The sequence below is a fragment of the Loxodonta africana genome, chromosome 20 (assembly GCF_030014295.1).
Source record: "Loxodonta africana isolate mLoxAfr1 chromosome 20, mLoxAfr1.hap2, whole genome shotgun sequence".
Lineage (NCBI taxonomy): Eukaryota > Metazoa > Chordata > Mammalia > Proboscidea > Elephantidae > Loxodonta > Loxodonta africana.
The window spans coordinates 40,978,423-41,000,723 of record NC_087361.1 but is presented as its reverse complement, the minus strand read 5'-3'; the positions used below and the strand labels follow the sequence as shown (position 1 = coordinate 41,000,723).

General features: G+C 38.7%; 1 protein-coding gene across 1 annotated transcript in view; it reads left to right on the top strand.

The window, feature by feature from the left end:
- Nucleotides 1-22,301, top strand: part of TMPRSS15 (transmembrane serine protease 15) — a 135,581-nt gene that overhangs the window by 101,087 nt on the left and 12,193 nt on the right. Inside the window, exons 19-21 of the mRNA XM_003410179.3 lie at nucleotides 2,008-2,103; nucleotides 8,101-8,150; nucleotides 8,329-8,503. Of these exons, the coding sequence (XP_003410227.1) occupies nucleotides 2,008-2,103; nucleotides 8,101-8,150; nucleotides 8,329-8,503 (321 nt within the window). The remainder of the gene's footprint in view (nucleotides 1-2,007; nucleotides 2,104-8,100; nucleotides 8,151-8,328; nucleotides 8,504-22,301) is intronic.

Sequence of the window (22,301 nt, the reverse complement as noted above, 5' to 3'; positions counted from 1 at the left end):
GTGTCTTCAAATTGGATAGGCAGTCTTCGATATTTTTAAAAGGAAAGTGTGGTACAATGAATTCTAACAGAAGCTGTACCAATGGTAAAATTTAAGGCCCTCTAAGATCTGTTTGGAGCCCTGGTAACGCAGCATTTAAGAGTTTGTCAGCTAACCAAAAGGTTGGCAGTTCGAACCCTCCAGCTGCTCCTTGGAAACCCTGTGGAGTAGTTTTACTCTGTCCTCTAGGGTCACTATGAGTCGGAACCCACTTAATGGCAATGGTTTTTTTGTTTTTGTTTTTTTAATGGTCTCTTTGGATCTGTGTTCTGTCGTAATGTAAGTCCTTAAACAAAATGCTTCTTAGCTGGTGACGTCCTTCTTGACCTAGAGCTTGTCTAACCTTCTGCATCCTCCCTGCCCTTTGAAATCGTTATGCCTGTTTTTGGTTTGTTTTCTAAATTATAGCAAATACATTTTATATTGATATTTAAATAAGACAATCCTTCTGCTCACATGGTATGAATATCTTCACATCTAACAACAGAAACACTCATCTTTCCTTTAGTAAATCCATTTTAGGTTTTATTAAAGGAATCGACACTGCTTCGGGTACTTGAGTTACTTTTCCTGTCTATAAAATATAAGTGCCAAATGCTGAATTCTGGGACATTAAGTATAGCCTTCGTTACTCTCTCTGTTCAGTGGGTGAAAGGTAACCGACTATCTTCCAGTTTACTCAAGGGGTTGTCTCACTTGAAAGTGAGAAGAACTCCCTCCACCTCATGTTTTTTCCTTTTATTGATCATAACAGCTATATCCTTACCCAGATAGAAAAGAGCCAGAGTTGGCCACAGTCTGGAGGAAACATTGGGCCTTCTTTTGGAGGGGCAGTGGGTGGCTCCATCATGACCAGTTGTACACCAAAAGATAGAAACCCATTGTCTCCCTGATAACCAGAGGAAGAAAGCAGGAATCAGAATTTTTCCAGACCGAAGGCATATCATATTTTTATAGGAAGATTAAAGTCTGAAATAAATAAAAGATAAGAAACAAGATTAGGAATTGAGAAGCTACAAGTCTTCAGCGGAGCCTAGGGAACCAAAATGTGTTGGACATTTCCTGACACTATGATATCTTCAGTGAAGGTACATAGCTGAAAGCTGAATTACAAAATAAATATGTTTTCAGGGAAAAGAAGCCCAGGGGCTTAAATGCCTTTTAACACAGGGAGGTATCTCATTTTCCACCCAGTTCTGGCTCACTATTTGATACTTGCAGGTCTAGGCTATATATACCCTTTCAGGGTGGCCACATGGCTTCTGGCTTTAAATAACGGCTTGTGCTGCTTTGAATTGATGGAAATATCAAGAACAAAGCAACCTTTTGAAAGGTAAACACTACGTTGTTCTTAAGCAGCATGCCTGTTTCAAAAGAGAATTACACACCACAGGAGAAAGGCTTAATAAATGATGGTGCAGCAATTCTCGAAATGTTGTCATTAAAACTGATCATTATGGGAACTACTGGAAAACAAGAAATGTCAAATGAAAAATCAGACACCAAAACAATATGTGCACTGATTTTTAACTTTGTAAAATAATATATGAGCGTGCAATCAAGGACTAGAGGTATTATGCAATAATAAAAACTACATATTGCAGCTTTATGGGTAATTCTATAGACTTGAACCCTGGTCTTGCAGTGGGCAAAGCAATCAACTGTTAATCAAAAGGTAAGAGGTTAGAAACCACTGACCACTCCATGGGAGAAAGAAATGGCAGTTTGCTTCCATAAAGATTTACAGCCTTGGAAACCCCATGGGGTCGCTATGAGTTGGAATCGACTCGATGGCAGTGGGTTTTGTTTTGTTTTTGCACCAACTTTTAGATAGCACAACATCTGAGATTTTATATTAAAATGTTAGTCTCTTTGTATGGAATTCCATAATTTATTTGAATGCCCACAACAATAAATGACTGAAAGTATTTTTTTTTTTTCTTTTGATCTGTGTGTGCTTTTCCCTAGGAGTGAGAACTCATCTATGCCAGTCTTGTCCACTGGAGATGGCCCATTTGTAAAGCTGAACACAGCACCTAATGGCAGCCTAATACCAACACCTAGGTGGGTACTAAAATCTGTCCTTGGGGTACTCGTACATGGACTAAAAAGAAGATCAATTTTGTAGCCAGTCGAATTTGAATACTACCACATATTGGCCATGTAATATTGAAAGTATTTGACTTATTTTATTCATCCAATGACTGAGTAGATGGGTGGTGCAAACCATTAAGTGCTCAGGTACTAACTGAAAGGTTGGCGGTTCATACCCACCCAGAGTAGCCTAGGAAGACTAGCCTGCTGATCTGCTTATAAAAGTTTGCAATCTTGAAAAGCCTATGAAGCAGTTCTACTCTACAACACATGGAATTGCCATGAGCAACTGTAAAAACAAAAAACTTCAGATCATCTCAAACAGCGTCTAACTAATTCTGTCTGATAATACTGCCTAACCCTCATAGACATCATAACTGAAAAAACAAACAAACCCATTGCTGTCCAGTCGATTTCGACTCATAGTGACCCTATAGGACAGAGCAGAACTGCCCCATAGGGTTTCCAAGGAGTGGCTAGTGGATTTGAACTGCTGACGTTTTGGTTCACAGCTGAGTGCTTAACCACTATACCACCAGGGCTCCCATAGACATGTTAAGAAGGTTAAATAAGATATTGTATATGTAACTGTCTAGCACACTGGTAGTGATTCAGTAAATTTTAATTTTACACTATTTTTACCCTTACCCCCAGATTCATAAAGAATTAAATCATATAGAAAGAAATATGAGACCTGGAAAAAATTGGTTCAATGTTGATCATATTAAAGAGACCAACACAAATTACATATCAATTGAAAGGAAAGGAAGAGGTAAAACATATCATGATACTATTTTCTCTGCTTTGCTCTATGGCAGCAAATACAATGTAAAAGTTAAATGAAGAAGTCCAGACTTCTAGTTATGCCCACATAGTCTCTTTTGCTCTTTAATACTAAGTTGATTTTTATAGTCTTTACTAAAGTTTGAAAAGGCAGTGTCCTTCCTGTATTCAAAGATTGGTTTTAGTTTAGATTATGTCATTTCTCCTGTTTTGGCACTAATGGTATTTTTTGTTGAAATTGGTTCCTGAATTTTACAGTACCTTTAAAGGGCAGCTGTGTTTGGGAGAAAGTAACAGCCACAATCCATAACTAGGGGTCAGGATTTAAGATGCCATTGCTGGGGCATTAGCTCGTAGTATTTTGTACAACATACTTAGTGAATAAAAGAAATTATATAATTATTCAGCTATTCATAAAAAGTTACCATTTCCATGAGCTAGAGCAGTAAAACGCACTGGCGAAGAGTATTTTTAGTAGCAGTCAAAGCACTCTGTTTGCAGTTGAATGTCTTATAAGAATATTTGCCTGGGCATTGGCTGATATTACTACCATCATTGAGGGTGAAGCAGAGCACCTGCAAGTGAGAAAGCAGGCATCCAGATTTTCATTCTAGAAAACATGTCTAAATTTATATTAACATTAGAGGTCTTTCTTGAAGCAGCTTGTACACTGAGGATTTCTTCTATGTGTATCCTATAGACATTTAAGAATCAATAAGGAGAAGAACAAAGGAAAATTCCTCAAAACATTTGTCTTAACTATATGCATGTTTCAGATCAGAACTAGGTTTTTCATGCTCACCAACAAAATGCCAGGATCGTCTTACACTGATGTCACTATTATACGTACATTCATGTTGTCTGAAAGAAACAACACTTACAGGCATAGGTAACTTCAGCCTTTTATCACACCAATGAGCCACCTAATTAAATGTCCTTAATCTCTTCCTTCATTAGCCACATTATACTGGGTTGGCAGAAGAACAGACACTTATTTAGTTGGTTAACTGGTTGGTTGGTTAGTTAGTTATTGCAGAGAGTATTATGTTTATTACCCCATGAAAACAGGTACTTTTGAAAATACCCACAGTACTCATTTTTGTAATAGAAAATAAGGAAGAGGATGTCAGGAAAGGTGATTCCTCCAACTCTGAAAATGTACTGACCTATATCCCCATTCACTTCTCCTGTCGTGAGGTAAACACGAGACTTGGGTTACCCTTTCCTGTCACTGGGAAAGGGCTGCCCAAAGTAATGCCAGCAATTTGGCCCAATATAGCTGAAAATGTTATACAATTCATGCAGCTGTTAGGACTGGCTCCATTTTCTGCCAATTCTTTGGACCACTGCAGTAGTAGTCATAGACATAGTGGAAATTTCACTGAATATTTATTGATCAACATTATGTTCTAAGCACAGTGCTAGATACAGGATCTAAAGTGCTTATCAAAATATTTTATTGAATACCTGTTATGTGATGAACACTGTGGTAGGAACACATCCATTTTTTTCCTCCATTAACCAATAGGTTATTTTCAATCCATGCAAAAGTTCTACGATTTAAGTACTATTGTTCCACTGTAAGGATGAGATGAGAATACAGAGGTTCAGTGTTAATTATAACTTGCACAAGTTCACAAACTGGTAGGCAATGTTGAGATTCTAACTCATGACTTTGTGACTCCAAAACCTGCTAGCTTAGCACTCTAATGTGATATCTTCTAAGTTCCCCACAGCAGCGCTCACTTCAAATAGCAATTCTGCAGGGTAGAAAAAAGGGAAAAACATGATGTTTTCAACAAGAATAAAGGTCATGCTGTTGGGTATATGTTAGGAGAAAATTAGTTCCTTTTGTTATGGTAGATAAAAATGCATCCACTTATGTGACAGTGTTACTCCACTGGGTGGAGACAACAGCGTTGTGGCACTGTCTTTCTTCCTCAGTTATATGACAGTGTGACCCCACTCAAAAAAACGACCAAATCCAGTGCCGTCGAGTCAATTCCAACTCATAGCAACCCTATAAGACAGAGTAGAACTGCCCCATGGAGTTTCCAAGGAGTGCTTGGCAGATTCGAACTGCCGACACTTTGGTTAGCAGCCATAGCACTTAACCACTACGCCTAGGCTGAGAGAAAGACACAGGGTCGTGGTACTGTCTTTCTTCCTCAATTATATGGCAGTGTTACCCCACTGGGCTAAGAGAAAGACAGGGGGTCGTGGCACTGTCTTTTTTCCTGTATGGAGGCACTAACCTAGCTCTGACTCTAGAACCAAAGGTTGGGACAGTATTTCTGTTTCTCACCGATTTCACTAAATACATCTGGATAAAGTGAGGATTCCTGACTTGTTCCAAGCAGAGATTAAACAATTTATTCCCCTAACTTAGTCCTCTACACTGAGACACCTCTACTACCTGTGTGTGTTCATGCATGAAAATTTTGAATAACCAAAATATATGGAGAAGGAGGTGCCAAGTTCAGTGTAATTTCCTGGTTAACTGTGAAGTTAAGCTGAAACTTTTCTGTGCTTGCTAAAATATATGAATTCTTAAATGTATTAACATTTTTCTTCACATTTTTACATACCACAGAGTATTAAGCATTGCTTAGTCTCTCTGAGGTCACTGAAAATGTTTCAGAAAAATGAACATTTTGAATATGGATTTTTACTAATGAGTATTATAGATGTAGAAAGAGAATAGATGAAATTTCACAGCACACCAGGACACATCCAGAAAATTACTATTTCATCTCTCAACTACAAGCAGATAATAGAAAGGGAGTTAATTGAGGCTTCTTTGGGGAGCTATGGAGACATGCTGATATATCTATACCCACTTCTCACTTATTAACATGGTTAGGTTCAAAGGCCAGGTTATTATGCAAAAATCAGCATTATACAAATTGGTGATATCACATCAGATCACAAAATGGAGGATAATTACATCATTGCATAACTGCCAAATTACATCATTACATAGCTGCCCAACCATTGAGAATCATGGCCCAGCCAAGCTGACACATAACCTTAACCACCACACCAGCGTTACTCTTCCCTCACGCCTGTCATTTGTTACTGCCAGACATATGTTGTTAATGTGCAAAATAGTTAGCTAGCAGATTTTTTACTATTATTGTAAATGCAAAATATAAGATAACGAGACAGTCAAAAAGTGAGGAGTATGTTTATATCTGGTGTTGTCGGGTGCCATTGAGTCAGTTCCAATCGTAACGACCCTATGTACAACAGAATGAAATACTGCTCAGTTCTGTGCCATTCTCATAATCATCGTTTTGCCTGAACCCATTGTCACAGCCACTGTGTCAATTCATCTTGTCAAGGGTCTTCCTCTTTTTTGCTGACCCTCTACTTTACCAACCATGATGTACTTCTCTAGGGACTGATCCCTCCTGATAACATGTCCAAAGTATGTGAGACAAAGTCTCACCCTCCTTGCTTCTAAGGAGCATCCTGTGTGTACTTCTTCCAAGACAGATTTGTTTGTTCTTCTGGCAGTCCATATTCTTCGCCAACACACCATAATTCAAAGGCATCAATTCTTCTTTGGTCTTCATTCTTCATTGTCTAGCTTTTGCGTGCATACAAGGTGATTGAAAACACCATGGCTTGGGTCAGGCACACCTTAGTCTTCAAGGTGACATCTTTGCTTTTTAACACTTTAAAAAGGTGGCTATCTAGATGGATGAAAATATATACACACACATTGGCTATTAATAAAGTATAAGTAGATTTCCTTATATTTCAGTTGAAATTATCCTCTATTTTAAATAGTATGTCAAACATAAAACAAGGATGTATCTGATTTCAAATAAATCTTATCCTATATGTTCCAGAGACTCTGAATTGCTCTGATTGTATTTATAATCTCACATGTATTGTTAGGACTGATTTGTTTATTTTGTTTTTCCCTAAAATTTCAAGCACCTAAATAACATGCACAATTAGATGTAGTTAAATATATAAACATGAACCATTAAAGTTATACATGTGTGTTATGGTATGTGTGTATTTTAAAGGGAACAATATCTGCAGGGGCTGCTTTATGAAATAGTGTGGGCAAGTATTTTAATTCCTTATGTTATACTGATCTCTAGTGGAGACTCAGGATAACACATTTTAAAGGAATGTTTAAATTTTTGAATTAAACATTGAATTTTTGACTTTTGAATGCTTGGCTTTTGAAAAATTTGGTGTCCAAATTTTAAAATAGATGGTGAGTTTTTTTAATCATTTATACTTCCACTGTGTTTTCACATTTGCCTGTGCACATGTCTGTCTCCCATGAAAACAACACCTGCTATTGGATCATCATTGAATTCCCTGAATCAAGCCCACAGCCAGGTCCACAGTACTGGGGACTGCATAGTTGTCAGATTAGCAATACAGGGGCATATTCTGTATTACATAATGATGAAATTTCAAGGTTGGTTCAAGCGAAATAATAAGAGCTATCATTTATTGGAAATCCTGGTAGTGCAGTTGGTGGTTAAGAGCTACCGCTGCTAAACAAAAGGTCGGCAGTTCGAAAACACCAGGTGCTCCTTGGAAGCCCTATGGGACAGTTCTACTCTGTCCTATGGGGTTGCTAGAAGTCAGAATTGACTCAACGGCAACAGGTTATCACTTATTAGGAACCCTGGTGACTCAGTGGTTAAGAGCTTGGCTGCTAACTAAAAGATCGGCAGTTCAAATCTACCAGCTGTTCCTTGAAACCTCCATGGGGCAGTTCTACTCTGCCCTACAGGGTTGCTATGAGTTGGAATTGACTCCACAGCAGCGGGTTTGGTTTGGGTTATCATTTGTCAAGTGTGACTGTGGGTAACACACAATGATATTGTATTACATGTATTTCTTTTCATTTTCACAAAATTCCAGTGAGGTAAGTGCTGTTACTCCCACTTTATGAACGAGAAAAGCGTCTCAGCGATAGTGAGCCACTTATCCAAAATCACACCAAGAGTCAGCGGTAGAGTACGAATGCAAACTCATGTCTGACTTCTACACCAGACTTTTTCTGCTGTGTGTTTCAGTCTTTCTGAGTTTTCATATGTGATACTTATGTTACAAAGTCGTTTTTGCTAAGAAAATACGCTTGTTTGCGCTGCTTTACTTTAAAATGTTAAGTTCCCAATTTTTGAAAATATCCTTCTTTTCTTACAGTCAAAAGTGTTTGCAGGATTCATTGATACAGTTGCAATGTAACCAGAAAAGTAAGTCAATATTTTGTCATGTTCTCTTCCAGGTCTTCAGTTTAAAATTCTGAATAGAATATTTATGTCACTTGAAGTTATTGTGTAGCGATCCACTCAATTTTCATGATTAAAAGAAACTCATCAAAATAAAATACATAAAATATATGCTTTTTTTTTTTTTCAATGCTATTGCTAGCATGTGGGGAGAAACCGGTGGCTCGAGAAGTCAGCCCGAAGATCGTCGGAGGAAGTAATGCGGAAGAAGGGGCCTGGCCCTGGGTCGTTGCTCTGTATTATAATGGTCGACTGCTCTGTGGCGCTTCTCTTGTCAGCAGCGACTGGCTGGTGTCCGCTGCACACTGTGTATACGGGTGAGTCCCAGGGTCTGTTCTCAGGCCACCTCGCTACAGCAGACATCACTGAGCGAGCCCGTTTCATACAGGCTTTCCAAACCACCCCCCAGGGAAATGCTCCTACTGTTCATGACATTATAAACTTTCAAGTCATTACAAACCCTCATTAGATATTTTCATCAAGTACTGTTTCCCACATACATAAAAATTGAATTTTTTTTTAACTGATTCACAAGGTAAGCATTTAAGGGTGTGAAATTAGCATTTTATCTATAAATTAAGCTGGTTATCATTTAAGTAAAAGGGGCCCTGGTGGTGCAATGGTTAAAGTACTCAGCTGCTAACCGTAAGGTCAGAGGTTTAAACCCGCCAGCAGTTCCTCTGGAGAAAAAGACCTGGCGATCTGCTCCTGGAAAAGATTCAAACCAAAACAAAACCCATTGCCACTGAATGGATTTTGACTTATAATGACCTTATGTGGGACAGAGTAGAATTGCCGCATAGGGTTTCCAAGGCTGAAATCTTTAGGGAAGCAGACCACCATGTCTTTCTCCTGCATAATGGCTGGCAGGTTCCAACCCCGACCTTTTGCTTAGCAGTTGAGCTCTTTAACCACTGCCCCACCAGGGTTCCTCCATAAAGATTACAGCCTAGGAAACCCTATGGGGCAGTTCTACACTGTACTATAGTGTCACTATGAGTCAGAATCCACTTGACAGCACACAGCAACAACAGCATTCAATGAGGCCAATATTTATCATCCGCAAAGTGTCAGTATCAAAAAGCATGTATAGGTAGCCCTCAAGTTAGAAATATATTTTGCTTTTAGAAGTTCATGAGTAAGCACTTTGTTATGCACGAGGATTAAAAATAAAAATAAATAAATAAAACTTAGTTCTCAAGTCAGATTTAGTTTGATACTTCCTTTAACTAAAAATTAAGACTAATATCCACCATATCAAACTCTTTTTCTATAACGTAATTAATATGAGAAAATCCAGGTCGAATTCTAAAGCAAGGGTATATCTTCACCCCCCTTGAAATAGCCATTCCTAAAGCAGCACCACCCCTGATGGCTCAGGGGTTAAGCATTTAGCTGCTAACCAAAAAGGTCAGCAGTTCGAATCTACCAGCTGCTCCTTGGAAACCCTGTTCTACTCTGTCCTATAGGGTCACTATGAGTTGTAATGGACTCTGTGGCAGTGGGTTTGGGTTTTGGTTTTAAAGCAGGACCAGAGGAATGAATCGAGCGGATAAAGGGTGAAGAACAAAAGGAGGAGAAAATCAATAATTGTGGGCCCGTGAATATGTTAATTCTCTACTTCTGCATGAGGGAACTACCTCTTTAGATAATCACATTCTAGCAGTTTTGAATTAGGTCAGAAAAAAAGCAGGGCTTCCAACCACTTATTTTCAGTTTGACCCCCTGCTGACAACTTGCATTTCAACCCCAGATGTACTGAATCAGAATCTACATTTTAACAAGATCCCTTGGTGACTTTTACGAGAAATGCAAATTCTCAGCAGAGACTCCTAAACCCTGACTTAGGGTTCCTGCCCTGAATGAGTAGGAGAGGTCTCCAGAGAATGAACCTACTTGTGAGGAGTAGAATAAGCCCCTCCATAGCCAGCTGTCAGGATTCCTGAGGAAGGAACCCGTGTGCGCTCAGGCATGGAAGCAGGAGCAATGGTTAATCAGGTTAAAAGTGTTAACTCTCCCCATCGACACAGAAATTGAAAGTTCTTGAGTGGATGAAGACAAATTATCTGACACAGGATTGTGGAAGGTTTTGGGGGGAGTTAAAGAGGGCCAGGAAGAACGAGCGCTAATGGATTGAGTATGTGTCTAAATAGCCATCATGGCCGAGAGAGGGCGACTCAAATGCATGATCCTAGGAACCCAGAGAATGAGGACCCTCAGTCAGATCTCAGGCTGGCCAACCAGCTGACCTCCAATGGCGCTATCCAGATCTACATCTAAAGCTCTCTCTGATTGTGAACTGAGCCCTGTGTCTAGGTGCCAAAACTACTGCTTCTCCCATATACAAATTCTACCTTCTTGACTTTGCTGCCTCCTGATAATTATATTTAATGTTTCCAACCATACTGTAACAAACGTCTATAACCATTGATATTCCTATCTCCTGCCCTAACCCGGCTTTAACCCTTGTCTACATGATGCTCCCTGCCTCAGGCATGTCACAGATGGGTAACATCTAGATCCTAGTTGTATAGTAAATAAAGGGTATTTTTAGCTAAAGATTCTTCTTGTACATATGTAAGTCTTAGTAAGTTAGCAAGCTCCTGTATTAAACCTCGGATTTGGTACATTCCTCTGTTTGATGTTCTTGCAGAGCTCTTGCTTTCTAAATGTCAGCCAGGCTTGCACTAATATCACTGACATCTTCCAATTATCTACCTTAAGGATGTGCTTAGCATAGGTCAATGATACCAATATTACAGCTTTTCAAACCACAAATATACCAAAAAATTGAAAAACCATTGTTCTAATATAAACACATGTTCAGTCATAGAGGAAATAAAATGTCTTTTCACAGGGTTTCAATTTGAACACAAGCAAAGATGAGCTGTAATAGAATTGCAATGAACTCAATATTATCCTCACTATTTCCAACCTTGTATTTTACTTTTCTTACCCTCTACAATGGCATTATTTCTTTTCTAGGTGCCAAGAGTTTTCTTGCTTTCTATTTCATGTCTCTAACAAAACAAGCAGGCTTCGGATATAACTTTAGATAATTTTACCAAAAAACAGATTATCAATATGCTAATACCATTTATTTGACTTTTTTAAAACCCTAGTTGTATAGTAAAAGGCTTAATTTTCTAATAAAAAGAATAATACAGATAAAGCAACTTATGGAAATCACATAACACAAGGGCTTGTCCTCAATGTAAACCTGTTCCAGATGTTTTAGGCTGCAGGTGGTTAAGACGGCTTAATTGGAGAGCTCGTTTCCTGTGTTCTTTCTTATTGTCAACACTTCCATTTTCATCGCTCTGCCTCAGTACTCTTGGATGATCCTAAATGTCCCAGGGCCAGTTCTCTTCCTCTCTCCCCGAACTATCTTCTTCTCCAACCTTAAAAGATAGTTTTGGAAGGTTATGGGCCAACTTCGCTATAATCTAAAGAGCAAGACTAACTTTGAATCAGAGGATGGGGTTTTGATTCTATCTATGCTGCTCACCTGCATTTGAATTATGGTGTTGGTGGAGAACATTGAACATAACATGGACTGCTAGAATAATGAACAAATTAGTCTCAGAAGAAATACAACCAGAATGCTCCTTAGAAGTGAGGATGATGAGACTTTGGTTAGCTTACTTGGGACACGTCATCAGGAAAAACCAATTGCTAGAAAAAGACATTATGGTTGGTAAAGCGGAGCGTCCGCAAAGGTCAGGGAGGCCCTCAATAGGATGGATTGATAAAGTGGCCGAACCAATGGACTTAAACTTAGCAACGATCGTGAAGATAGCACAGAACCAAGCAACGTTCCGTTCTCTTACACATAAAGTTTCCATGAGTTCAAGCTGACTCGGTGGCAACTAATAACTACTAACAACATGCTACTGACCTATGTGTGATTACAGACCAGTGACTTAAGTATCTCTGGGCTTTAGTCTCTTCATCTGCAGCATGATCACAAGGATATCTACCTCCTAAGATAGTTAAGATGTTGCAGTACTTTTGAAAGCTAAGTCATAAAACAGTACAATACAGATTTTATTGTGCTGATGAACCTTCACAGGAGAGTTCATGAAAGAAGAGTCCAAGTCTTGCACAGTAGACACCCAATACATTTCTAAACTCTCTGTACTGATATAATTTAAAACAAGCAGAAAAATTGTAAGAATATTTCAGCAAACTCCTGTATACCTTTAGCCAGATTCACCAAGGGTTTATATTTTACACTCTATGCTTCATTTTTCCCTTTCTCTCCACATCTGAAGACATATTTTTCTGAACCATTTGATAGTATGTTAAATATTGTACCCTTTATCTTTATAAATACTTCCATGTATTTTTTTAAGGACCCGGATAATCATCAAGTCATGAAAATGTAACATTAATTAATTTTTAAATAATTAATTAATTATAATCTAGTACACAATATATATACTCATTTTTGTCAACTTTTCCAAATATGCCCTTGGCTTATTTGCTTGCTTGTTTGTTTGCCACAGAAAAACCTGGTGCATTGCATTTAGCAGTTATTCCCTTTAATCTTCTTTCATCTCAAATAGTCCCTCAGTCTTTCTGTCACTCTCGTCTTTATTGTTTTTGAAGAATACCGACCAATTTGTAGAAAGTCCTTCCACTTGCATTTATCTAAGGTTTCTTCAGAATTAGATTCAGGTCGCATGTCTTTGGGCAGCTCTACCTCTTCTCGGTGCATGATATCAGGAGGCACATGATGTCTGTTTGTCCAGGTTTTGGTTAAGATGGTATCTACCGGCTCTTCTACTATCTACTGCAGAGCACGCACTGAATTAAGTAATTTGTGGGAAGCTCCATCAAAACAAGGTAAATATCCTATTCCCCATCAAACTTTGAACCATTAATTTTAGTATCTATTAATGCTTTTCTAACTCCATCATTCTTTCTTATTTATTAGTTTGAACTCTATAAATAGTATAGGTAAGAAAGAAATTGCCACCCCTGCCCATTTATTTATATATTCATTGATTTTTGTATCAATACAGACTCAAGAGATTTTTATTTTATACAATAGGTTTTTTCTTTTATTAGGGTTTTTTTTATTCACTGGCTCAGTTTTTCTCAGAGTTGGCCAAAGGGAAATCCTTCATGTTTGCACCTATGTCCATGTTGTTGTAACCCTAGTCTTTGAATACCTCTTTACTTTCTGGAAAAAAAAAAGATGTTCCAGATTCATCTTGTACTTTCTGTGCCTTAGCCCTTGAATCAACATTTTTTCTCCAAGAAGCCCATGTTCCATTTAGCTAATCTTATTTCCTTCTACATTTCAAAAAATAAGTTCTTATACGCTCATTGCTACTGTTACTGCATCTTTGTTCCTAGACTCTCTCAAGAGACAGATGGATATAGATATATAGATAAATAAATTCAAAATTACGCTATATGCACACACACACACACCCCCATACATATATATACATAATACTTCCAATTCAAATCACATACCATATAACTCCCATCTCCAAAAATGGGAAAGCTTTTCTTACAACTCACAGTATATTTACTTATGTGCTGCATATCCTGTTGCCATCGAGTCAATTTTGACTCATAGTGACCCCACAGGATAGAGTAGAACTGCCCCATAGGGTCTCCAAGGAGCAAGTAATGGATTCCAAGTGGCAACCTTTTGGTCAGCAGCCAAGCTTTTAACCAGTGCACAACCAGGGCTCAGGTTTCCAAAAACCAAAACCAAACCCACTACCGTCAAGTTGATTCTAACTCATAGCAACACCATATGACAGAGTAGAACTGCCCCATAGGGTTTCCAAGGCTGTAAATCTTGACCGAAGCAGGCTGCCACATATTTCTCCCAAGGTGCTGTTGATGGGTTCAAACTGCTGAACTTTTTGGTTAGAAGTCGATTGTTTTAACCACTTTGCTACCAGGCTTCCTCTATGCTCAGGTTTAGACAACAATAAAAAGTAGTTTGAGATTGCTTTACTCTGTAAAGTAACTTACCAGAGTTCAATATTTATTTGCCCTTCTTTTTTCTCCTTGAGGTAAAATTTACATACAATTAAATACATAATTATAAATGTACAGTTTGATGAGTTTTGAAAATACCGGCTGTGTGCTACACACTCCTATCAAGATATAAAACATCTCTATCACCCAAGAAATTTCCCTCATACTCCTTGCCAGTCAATCACCATCCCTGATTCCAGAGGCAACCGCCATTCAGTCGCTTGGTTGGACAGTCATGTATAGATAGATCTACAGTCTGAGTCATATTTATCAAATAGAAAAATATCAGTAATGAAATCAGCCATAAGAGAGTCCTCTTGCCAATCTTCCATTATTGAATTTAGCTCTTCAGAGCTGACCAAGTACGTCACATGAATTACCTTATTTCTTACTGAAACAATTCCTTGAAATGGGGGTTAATGTTCCTCAGATAGGTGATCTCATAAATAAGGTGTCTTGGGCAATTTCAAAAAATACACACTACTATTTGTACTTTATTTGGTGCTAAATTTATTAAACTGGTATACCTACTTAAACTTTGATAACCAACTTTTTAAACATTTAAGCAGTGACTATAAAATAACATTAATTGATACTGCAATGGGTTAATCAATACTGCAATTACAATTTAACATTTGAATTATTTGAATCCTCTAAGCACTATAAGGAGGACATAGAACATACACAAACACAGTAATTAAAAAATTATTTCACTTCTATTTAAATCTCTTCTAAAACATAAACATCATGGGTTCAATTCATTTCTCTATCTGCCTATTCCTTTGGCTTTTGTGGGTTAGACTAATAGTTAATACATTATCTTCTTCAAGTTGCAGAAATGCTACGATACCTTTTGAAGATTTGAGTAATATTTGCAGACCAAGAAGAAGAGCATTTCCTTAGGCCCGTAGAGATTTCAAGGTCAAGTTAGTGACTTACTTATTTTTTGTTAGGGTGCAGGACTTGGTTTCTTTGCTAAAGTAATTCAAGTTTGAGCTGGTAGTCATCTCTTGGTAGTTAAAAATCTCTTACTGTTATCATTAATATTTTTAGATTTTTGCCTTTCTCACAAGTTTTATCCATTTCCAATCTAGTGTCTCCCCTCTTAGAATCATGTATTCTTTAAATTTCCCTTGGTCTCATTATATAACCTATTTCCTTGACACTTATTCTATTAGCACTATTTTTAATAACGTATTTTTTACTAGCAGGTATCATATTATATTAGTCAACTCATAAGTTTTATTTCCTCGAAATTTTTGTATCAGATCTCCGAAATTACCTCTCTTTTAAGAACTAGTTCATCATCTTGCCTCATACTGTTGAACCTTTTTTTTCCCTTGATTATTTGGTGTAACTGCTTATGCTAATGTGGGTTGACATAAAAATCCACCCCCCCCCCCTTTACCCGAATATTGTGTGTGACCACTGGTGGTGCTCAACCCTTCCTACTCTTGAATTAGTTTCTGTTTGCACATATTCATTAAATAAAATGAAATTACCTGAGCATATACCCTGTGCCAGGCATTGTTTTAAATTTTGTATTACATTGGTGTACAGATCCACAGAGTCATTGTCCTAATAACGCTTGCATTATAGCGTAGGGCAGAAAGACATTCAATAAACATTTTAGTGTAACTGGAAAGAGAGTGATGGAAGCAAGAGGAGCAGTTTGGGACAATAGGTTGAAGAGAGCCTCACTGAATAAATAATTGAAAGAAGACTTAACACAGTGAGGGAGAAAGTTATGCAAATTGTTGGGGAGGGAACAGGACCCTCTGAAGTTCTTAGGTAGAAATGAAGTAGGTGTATGTGGTAGACAGAATAATGCCCCTCACAAAGATGCCACATCCTAATCTCCAGAACCTGTAAATATGTTACTTACATGGCGGAAAGGGCTTTACAGATTTGATTAAATTAAGGGTCTTGAGGTGGAATAATTATCCCTGATTATCCATGTGGGCCCAATGTAACCACAAGGATGTGTATATAGGAAAAGGGGAGCGAGAGAATCAGAGAAGGAGATATGATGAAGAAGCAGAGGTTGGAATAATGCGAGGAAGAGGCTATAAGCCAAGGAATGCATGTGGCCACCAGAAGCTGGCAAAGGCAAGGGCAAAGAGTCTCCCCTAGAGCCTCCAGAGGGAGCACAGCCCTGCTGACTCCTGATTTTAGAACTTCCAAAGTGTAAGACAGTAAATTCATACTGCTTTTGGCTACTAATTTTGTGGTAATTTTTTACAGCAGCAATAGGAAACTAATATAGTTTCATCCAAAAACAAGAAGCCCTGATGCTACTGCCAAGAAACTGATTGGCAGAGTGGTAGGAACAAGATTGGACACAGAAGGCAGGGCCAGGTCATAGGCCGTGGTGAACACACAGGAAACCGCTTGCTGTTGAGTCAACTCTGACCCATGAAAACCTATGTGTGTCAGAGTAGAACTGTGCACCACGGGGTTTTCAATGACTGATTTTCAGAAGTAGATCACCAGGCCTTTCTTTCGTGGCATCTCTGGGTGGACACAAACCTTTAACCTTTCGGTTAACAAGCAAGCAGGTCAACCATTTGGGGTGAGAAATCATTTGGAGGTCAGAGGAATAATATAATCTAATTAGGCTGCGATGCAGAGATGAGACTGCTGGAAGAGGGAGAGGATGAAATGGGGGAGACCAACCAGGGGAAGACAGTGGTGGCACTAGGATGGTGGCTGACAAAGATGGACAAGTAGCTGGATTCCATTAGTAAGTTCCAGTGGATAGAGTCATCTGAATTTACTAATGGATCACAGGTAAGGAGTAAGAGAAAGAGAAGAGGCAAGGGTTTGCATGTGGGCAACAGGGTGAGTGTTGGTACCATTTACTGAGATGAGAAAGATGGGAAAAACAAGATTGGAAAGGGAGTAAGAGTTGTTATTTTTATATATTAATTTGGGACTTACTGTTAGACCTCTAAGGGTTAATGGCCCTTTGGCATATGGGAATATGAGTCTGGAGTTCAGAGGAGAATTGAATAATTGAAATACCAATTTGGGAGTTATCAGCGTGTAGCTGGTATTTCAAATCATGGCATTTGGATAAAATAATCTATGGAATGAGTATGGATGGAAATGAGAGGGCAAAAGGCCCAGCCCTGGAGTATTTTAACATTTAGAATTTGAGAAGAAATAGAGCCAGAAAAAGACTGAAAAAGAGTAGAGAATAAAACCAAAGGAAAATCCCAAGCATGTGGAGAGTTCTGGAAGTCAAGTGAAGAAAGTTGTTCAAAGATGCTTCCTTAAATTTCTAGGGGAAATCCACCAGGTCAAATGATGCTGAGGATTCTTTGGTTTGCTCATCATTCCCTATACCTAGTTCTCTTTACTTTCACTTAAACAAGTGCATATCTATATCTTAAAAACAGATGTATATTTAGTGGAAGAAATAAAATACATATATGAATTTCTGTTATCCACCCTCTTTTTACAGTACAACTGCCTCTGTGCACATTATTTCAACTTTCATCTTTTGAATTTTGTATGGACCCATGGACTTTCATAAATAACTTATTTCATTAATTGAAATAATTACATGATTTTATATGATGCTCAAATTGTAAAAACTTGGCCATCGTTACCTCATTTTAATAGCCTCATTACTTCTTTTTTTAACTATCTCTGATATTTTCCAAAATCTTCTTACTCTATGGCAACAACACATATTTCAGAGGCATCCTGAGTGTTACTTGCCTTAAAAATTGGAATTAAGAATCCTCTTAAGAATCACTTTTCCGTTCAAAAGTAGTAACAGAGCCCAAACCCAGTGCTGGTAGTGGGCAAACGTGCTGCGGTTGCTGTTCAGCCATCTTTAGTGATAGAAAAAAAAATTTGTTTTTGATATTTGATAAAAAAAAAAAAAAAAACCAAATCCAGTGCCGTCGAGCCGACCCCGACTCATAGTGACCACATAGAACAGAGTAGAACTGCCCCATAGAGTTTCCAAGGAGCACCTGGCGGATTTGAACTGCCAATCCTTTGGTTAGCAGCAGTAGCACTTAACCACTATACCACCAGGGTTTCCTGATATTTGATAGAACTCTAAATATTTCAATTGAGAGTTATGGGCTTTCATTGATTTTTTTTTTCCATTTAACATATTGTGGTGCTCTATACTAATTATCTTACTTTATACACACTTCTGCTGGATTCAGAAGAGGATATGGAATGAGGGATATCACTGCTGATGTCAGATGGATCTTGCCTGAAAGCAGAGAATACCAGAAAGATGTTTACCTGTGCTTTATTGACTATGCAAAGGCACTTGACTGTGTGGATCATGACAAATTATGGACAATATTATGAAGAATGAGAATTCCAGAACAACTTAATTGTGCTCATAAGGAACCTGTACTCAGATCAAGAGGCAGTTGTTCAAACAGAACAAGGGGATACTGCGTGGTTTAAAGTCAGGAAAGGTGTGCATCAGGGTTGTATCCTTCACTATACTTACTCAATCTGTATGCCGAGCAAATAATCCGATAAACTGGACTATATGAAAAAGAATGGGGCATCAGGATTGGAGGAAGATTCAGTTAACAGCCTACAATATGCAGATGACACAACCTTACTTGCTGAAAGTGAAGACAACTTGAAGCACTTACTGAGGAAGATCAACTATCACAGCCTTCAGTATGGATTACACCTCAACATAAAACAATGTTGAACAATTGACTGAACCAATAAGCAACATCATAATAAACGGAGAAAATATTGAAGTTATCAAGGATTTCATTTTACGTGCATCCACAATCAATGCCCATGGAAGCAGCAGTCAAGAAATCAAAAGACGCGTTGCATCAGGCAAATGTGCTGCAAAAGATCTCTTTAAAGTATTAAAAAGCAAAGATGTCACTATGAGGACTAAGGTGCACCTGACCCAATCACCTCATATGCATACAAAAGCTGGAAAAAGAATAAGAAAGACTGAAGAATTGATGCCTCTGAATTATGGCATTGGTGAAGAATACTGGATACAACATGGGCTGCCAGAGGAACAGACAAATCTGTCTTGGAAGAATTACAGTCAGAATGCTCCTTAGAAGCAAGGATGGTGAGACTTCTTTTCATGTACTTTGGACATGTTATCAGGAGGGACCAGCCCCTGGGGAAGGACAACATGCTTGATAAAGTAGAGGGTCAGTGAAAAAGAGGAAGATCCTCAGTGAGATGGATTGATGCAGTGGCTGCAACAATGGACTCAAACACAGCAACAAAGATGAGAATGGTACAGGACCAAGTAGTGCTTTGTTCTGTTGTACATAGTATCACTATGAGCTGGAACCAACTCGACAGCACCTAACAACAGCAACATACCACGTTGAGAGTACAATACAATGTAAAATACTTACCAATAGACATTTTGATGGTTGGAGCAGCGAAGTTATTTACATACCAGCACACAGCCACACAGAGTGGGAATAACATTAGTTCATCCCACCCAGTACACCATTTATGGAGCTTTTTTTTTTAATTTTACTTAAGTAAAAGTTTACAAAGCAAGTCAGTCTGTCATACAAAAACTTATATACACCTTGCTATATACTCCTAGTTGCTCTCCCTCTAATGAGACAGCACACTTCTTCCCTCCACTCTCTATTCTTGGGTCCATTCAGCCAGCTTCTGACCCCCTCTGCCCTCTCATCTCCTCTCCAGAAAGGAGCTGCCCACACAGTTTCATGTGTCTACTTGATCCAAGAAGGTAACTCTTCACCAGTATCATTTTCTATCCCACAGTCCAGTCCAATCCCTTTCTGAAGAGTTGTCTTTGGGAATGGCTACTGTCTTGGGCTAACAGAAGGTCTGGGGACCATGACCTCTGGGATCCTTTAGTCTCAGTCAGATCATTAAGTCTTTTTTTGTTTGTTTTTATGAGAATTTTAGGTCTGCATCCCACTGCTCTCTTGCTCCCTCAGGGGTTTTCTGATGTGTTGTTCCCTGTCACAGCAGTCATCGGTTGTAGCCAGGCACCATCTAGTTCTTCTGGTCTCAGGCTAATGTAGTCTCTGGTTTATGTGGCCCTTTCTGTCTCTTGGGCTCATAATTACCTCGTGTCTTTGGTGTTCTTCATTCTCCTCTGCTTATGGAGCATTTATTGCTTGCTAAAGTAGAGGGTCAGCTAAAGAGAGGAAAACCCTCAATGAGATGGACTGACACATGGCTGCAACAATGGACTCAAACATAGCAATGATTGTGAGGATGGCTCAGGACCAGGTCGTGCCTCATTCTGGTACATAGGGTTGCTACGAGTCAGAACCAATTCAATGGCACCTAACAACAGTAACAATTGTGTGCCAGGTACTTGTGCTAGTCTTGAGGTTACATAGATTAGGAATGTATTTCTTTCTACTCTCCCCACCTTTGTCTCTCTATCTCTTGCTACTAGAAGCAACATTTTGTTAGAACAGGGCAGTCCAAGGTGAACCAAGTGCAAAGCAACAGAAATGTGGGCAACTTCCCCAAAGGGCAGGCTGCTAGATACCTTGAATGATCTCAATCTGTGCTGATCCCACCTGACGGTGCCCAGTTTTTGCTATGTACATTCTCTGCTGGATTGGGGCTTGCCTGTTCTGTGGTGTTACTTCTTTCTCCCAGCCCCACATGTCTCCTCTCCTCCCAGCTCTCCCCTGCTTTGATAGAATATAAAGTCTTCAAGACAAGGAATTCTTAAAAATATATGTTCCCTCTCTGCATCTGAACTGATTTCTCTGAAGGTTTCTATATCAGGTTCCTAGGATTGCCATAACAATTCACCTCAAACTAGGTGGCTTTAAACAACATAAGTTTGTTTTCTCACTATTCTTCTGGAGGCCAGAAGTGCAAAATCAAGGTGTCAGCAGGGCTGGTTCTTTCTGGAGGCTCTGAAGAAGGGACTGCCCCATGCCTCTCTCCTGAGCTTCTTGAGGCTGTCAGTAATCCTTGGCATTCCTTAGTTGGTAGACACCTTTCTTATTCCAATCTCTGCCTCTATTTATTTTCACATGACCTTCTTCTCTGTGTCTCCTTCTGTCCTCTCCTCTTCTTATGAGGATGCCAGGGATTCGATCTGGGGACCACCCCAAATCCAGGGTGATTTTATTTTGGATCTTCAATTACATCTCAAATGAAATCACATTCTGAGGTTCCAAGAGAACGTAAGTTGTGTGGAGACACGATTCAAACCACTACAGATTCTTTCTCCCACCCCTCAGCTGTGGGTGAATGGAAAAGCTAGAAAGATTATACATTGCTCAGCACCCCCTAACAGTGATTACAAAGTACAGATTCCTGGTTCCCACTCCAGACTTCCACATTAGAATCCCAGGGGGTGGAAACTGGGTCTGAATTTTTAAAGAACACTCAGGCAATTCTTATGAGCAATGAAGTTTGAGAACCACTGGCTATAACTCCTGTATTCAAAGCTGTTTTCCACTGAGGAAAGGCTCTGGAATTACTTTAGGATATAACAGAGGCTCTTGGGCTGGCGTTGGGCTTGTGGTGGGGAGGTTAAGTACATAGACACAGAATGGTGTGTGGAGAAGGGCTTGTGAGAGAAACCGAAATGATACTTGTCGGAGGTATATTCCCTACCTTTTTTTCATGCTACTTACAGACACTGGAGAAATGCAAATATTAAAGAGGGGCTCTTTTCCATGTAACACAGTAATGATTTTGAAAATCATTAAGAATGTGTCCCATTAACTTTGTTGTAAGTTGTATTTAATTAGAACAGGAGCTTGAAGCACATATATTTGTTCTTCACAGTTTGTGGCTTGTGTATTAGTTATCTACTTGACACCTTAAAATAATGAGAAGAAATGTTGATTATTAAATTTTGGTTACCTACAAGCTCTCTCATATCAGTAATTACATTTATTCATTCTCAGATGGCATACAGTACTTAGAGAAGAGATAAGAATTTGTGAGTCTAGCTACTCTTTCTCTGAATTACCTTAATTTAACATTGATTTAAATCTATAGTAAACAATTCTCTGAACTTGCAATCTACTTATTTCTGAATAAAGCATGTAGAATGCATTTAAAGAGGTATTACTATCATTTCTGGTAATTAAATATATTCTTGGGTGTTTTTGTTTT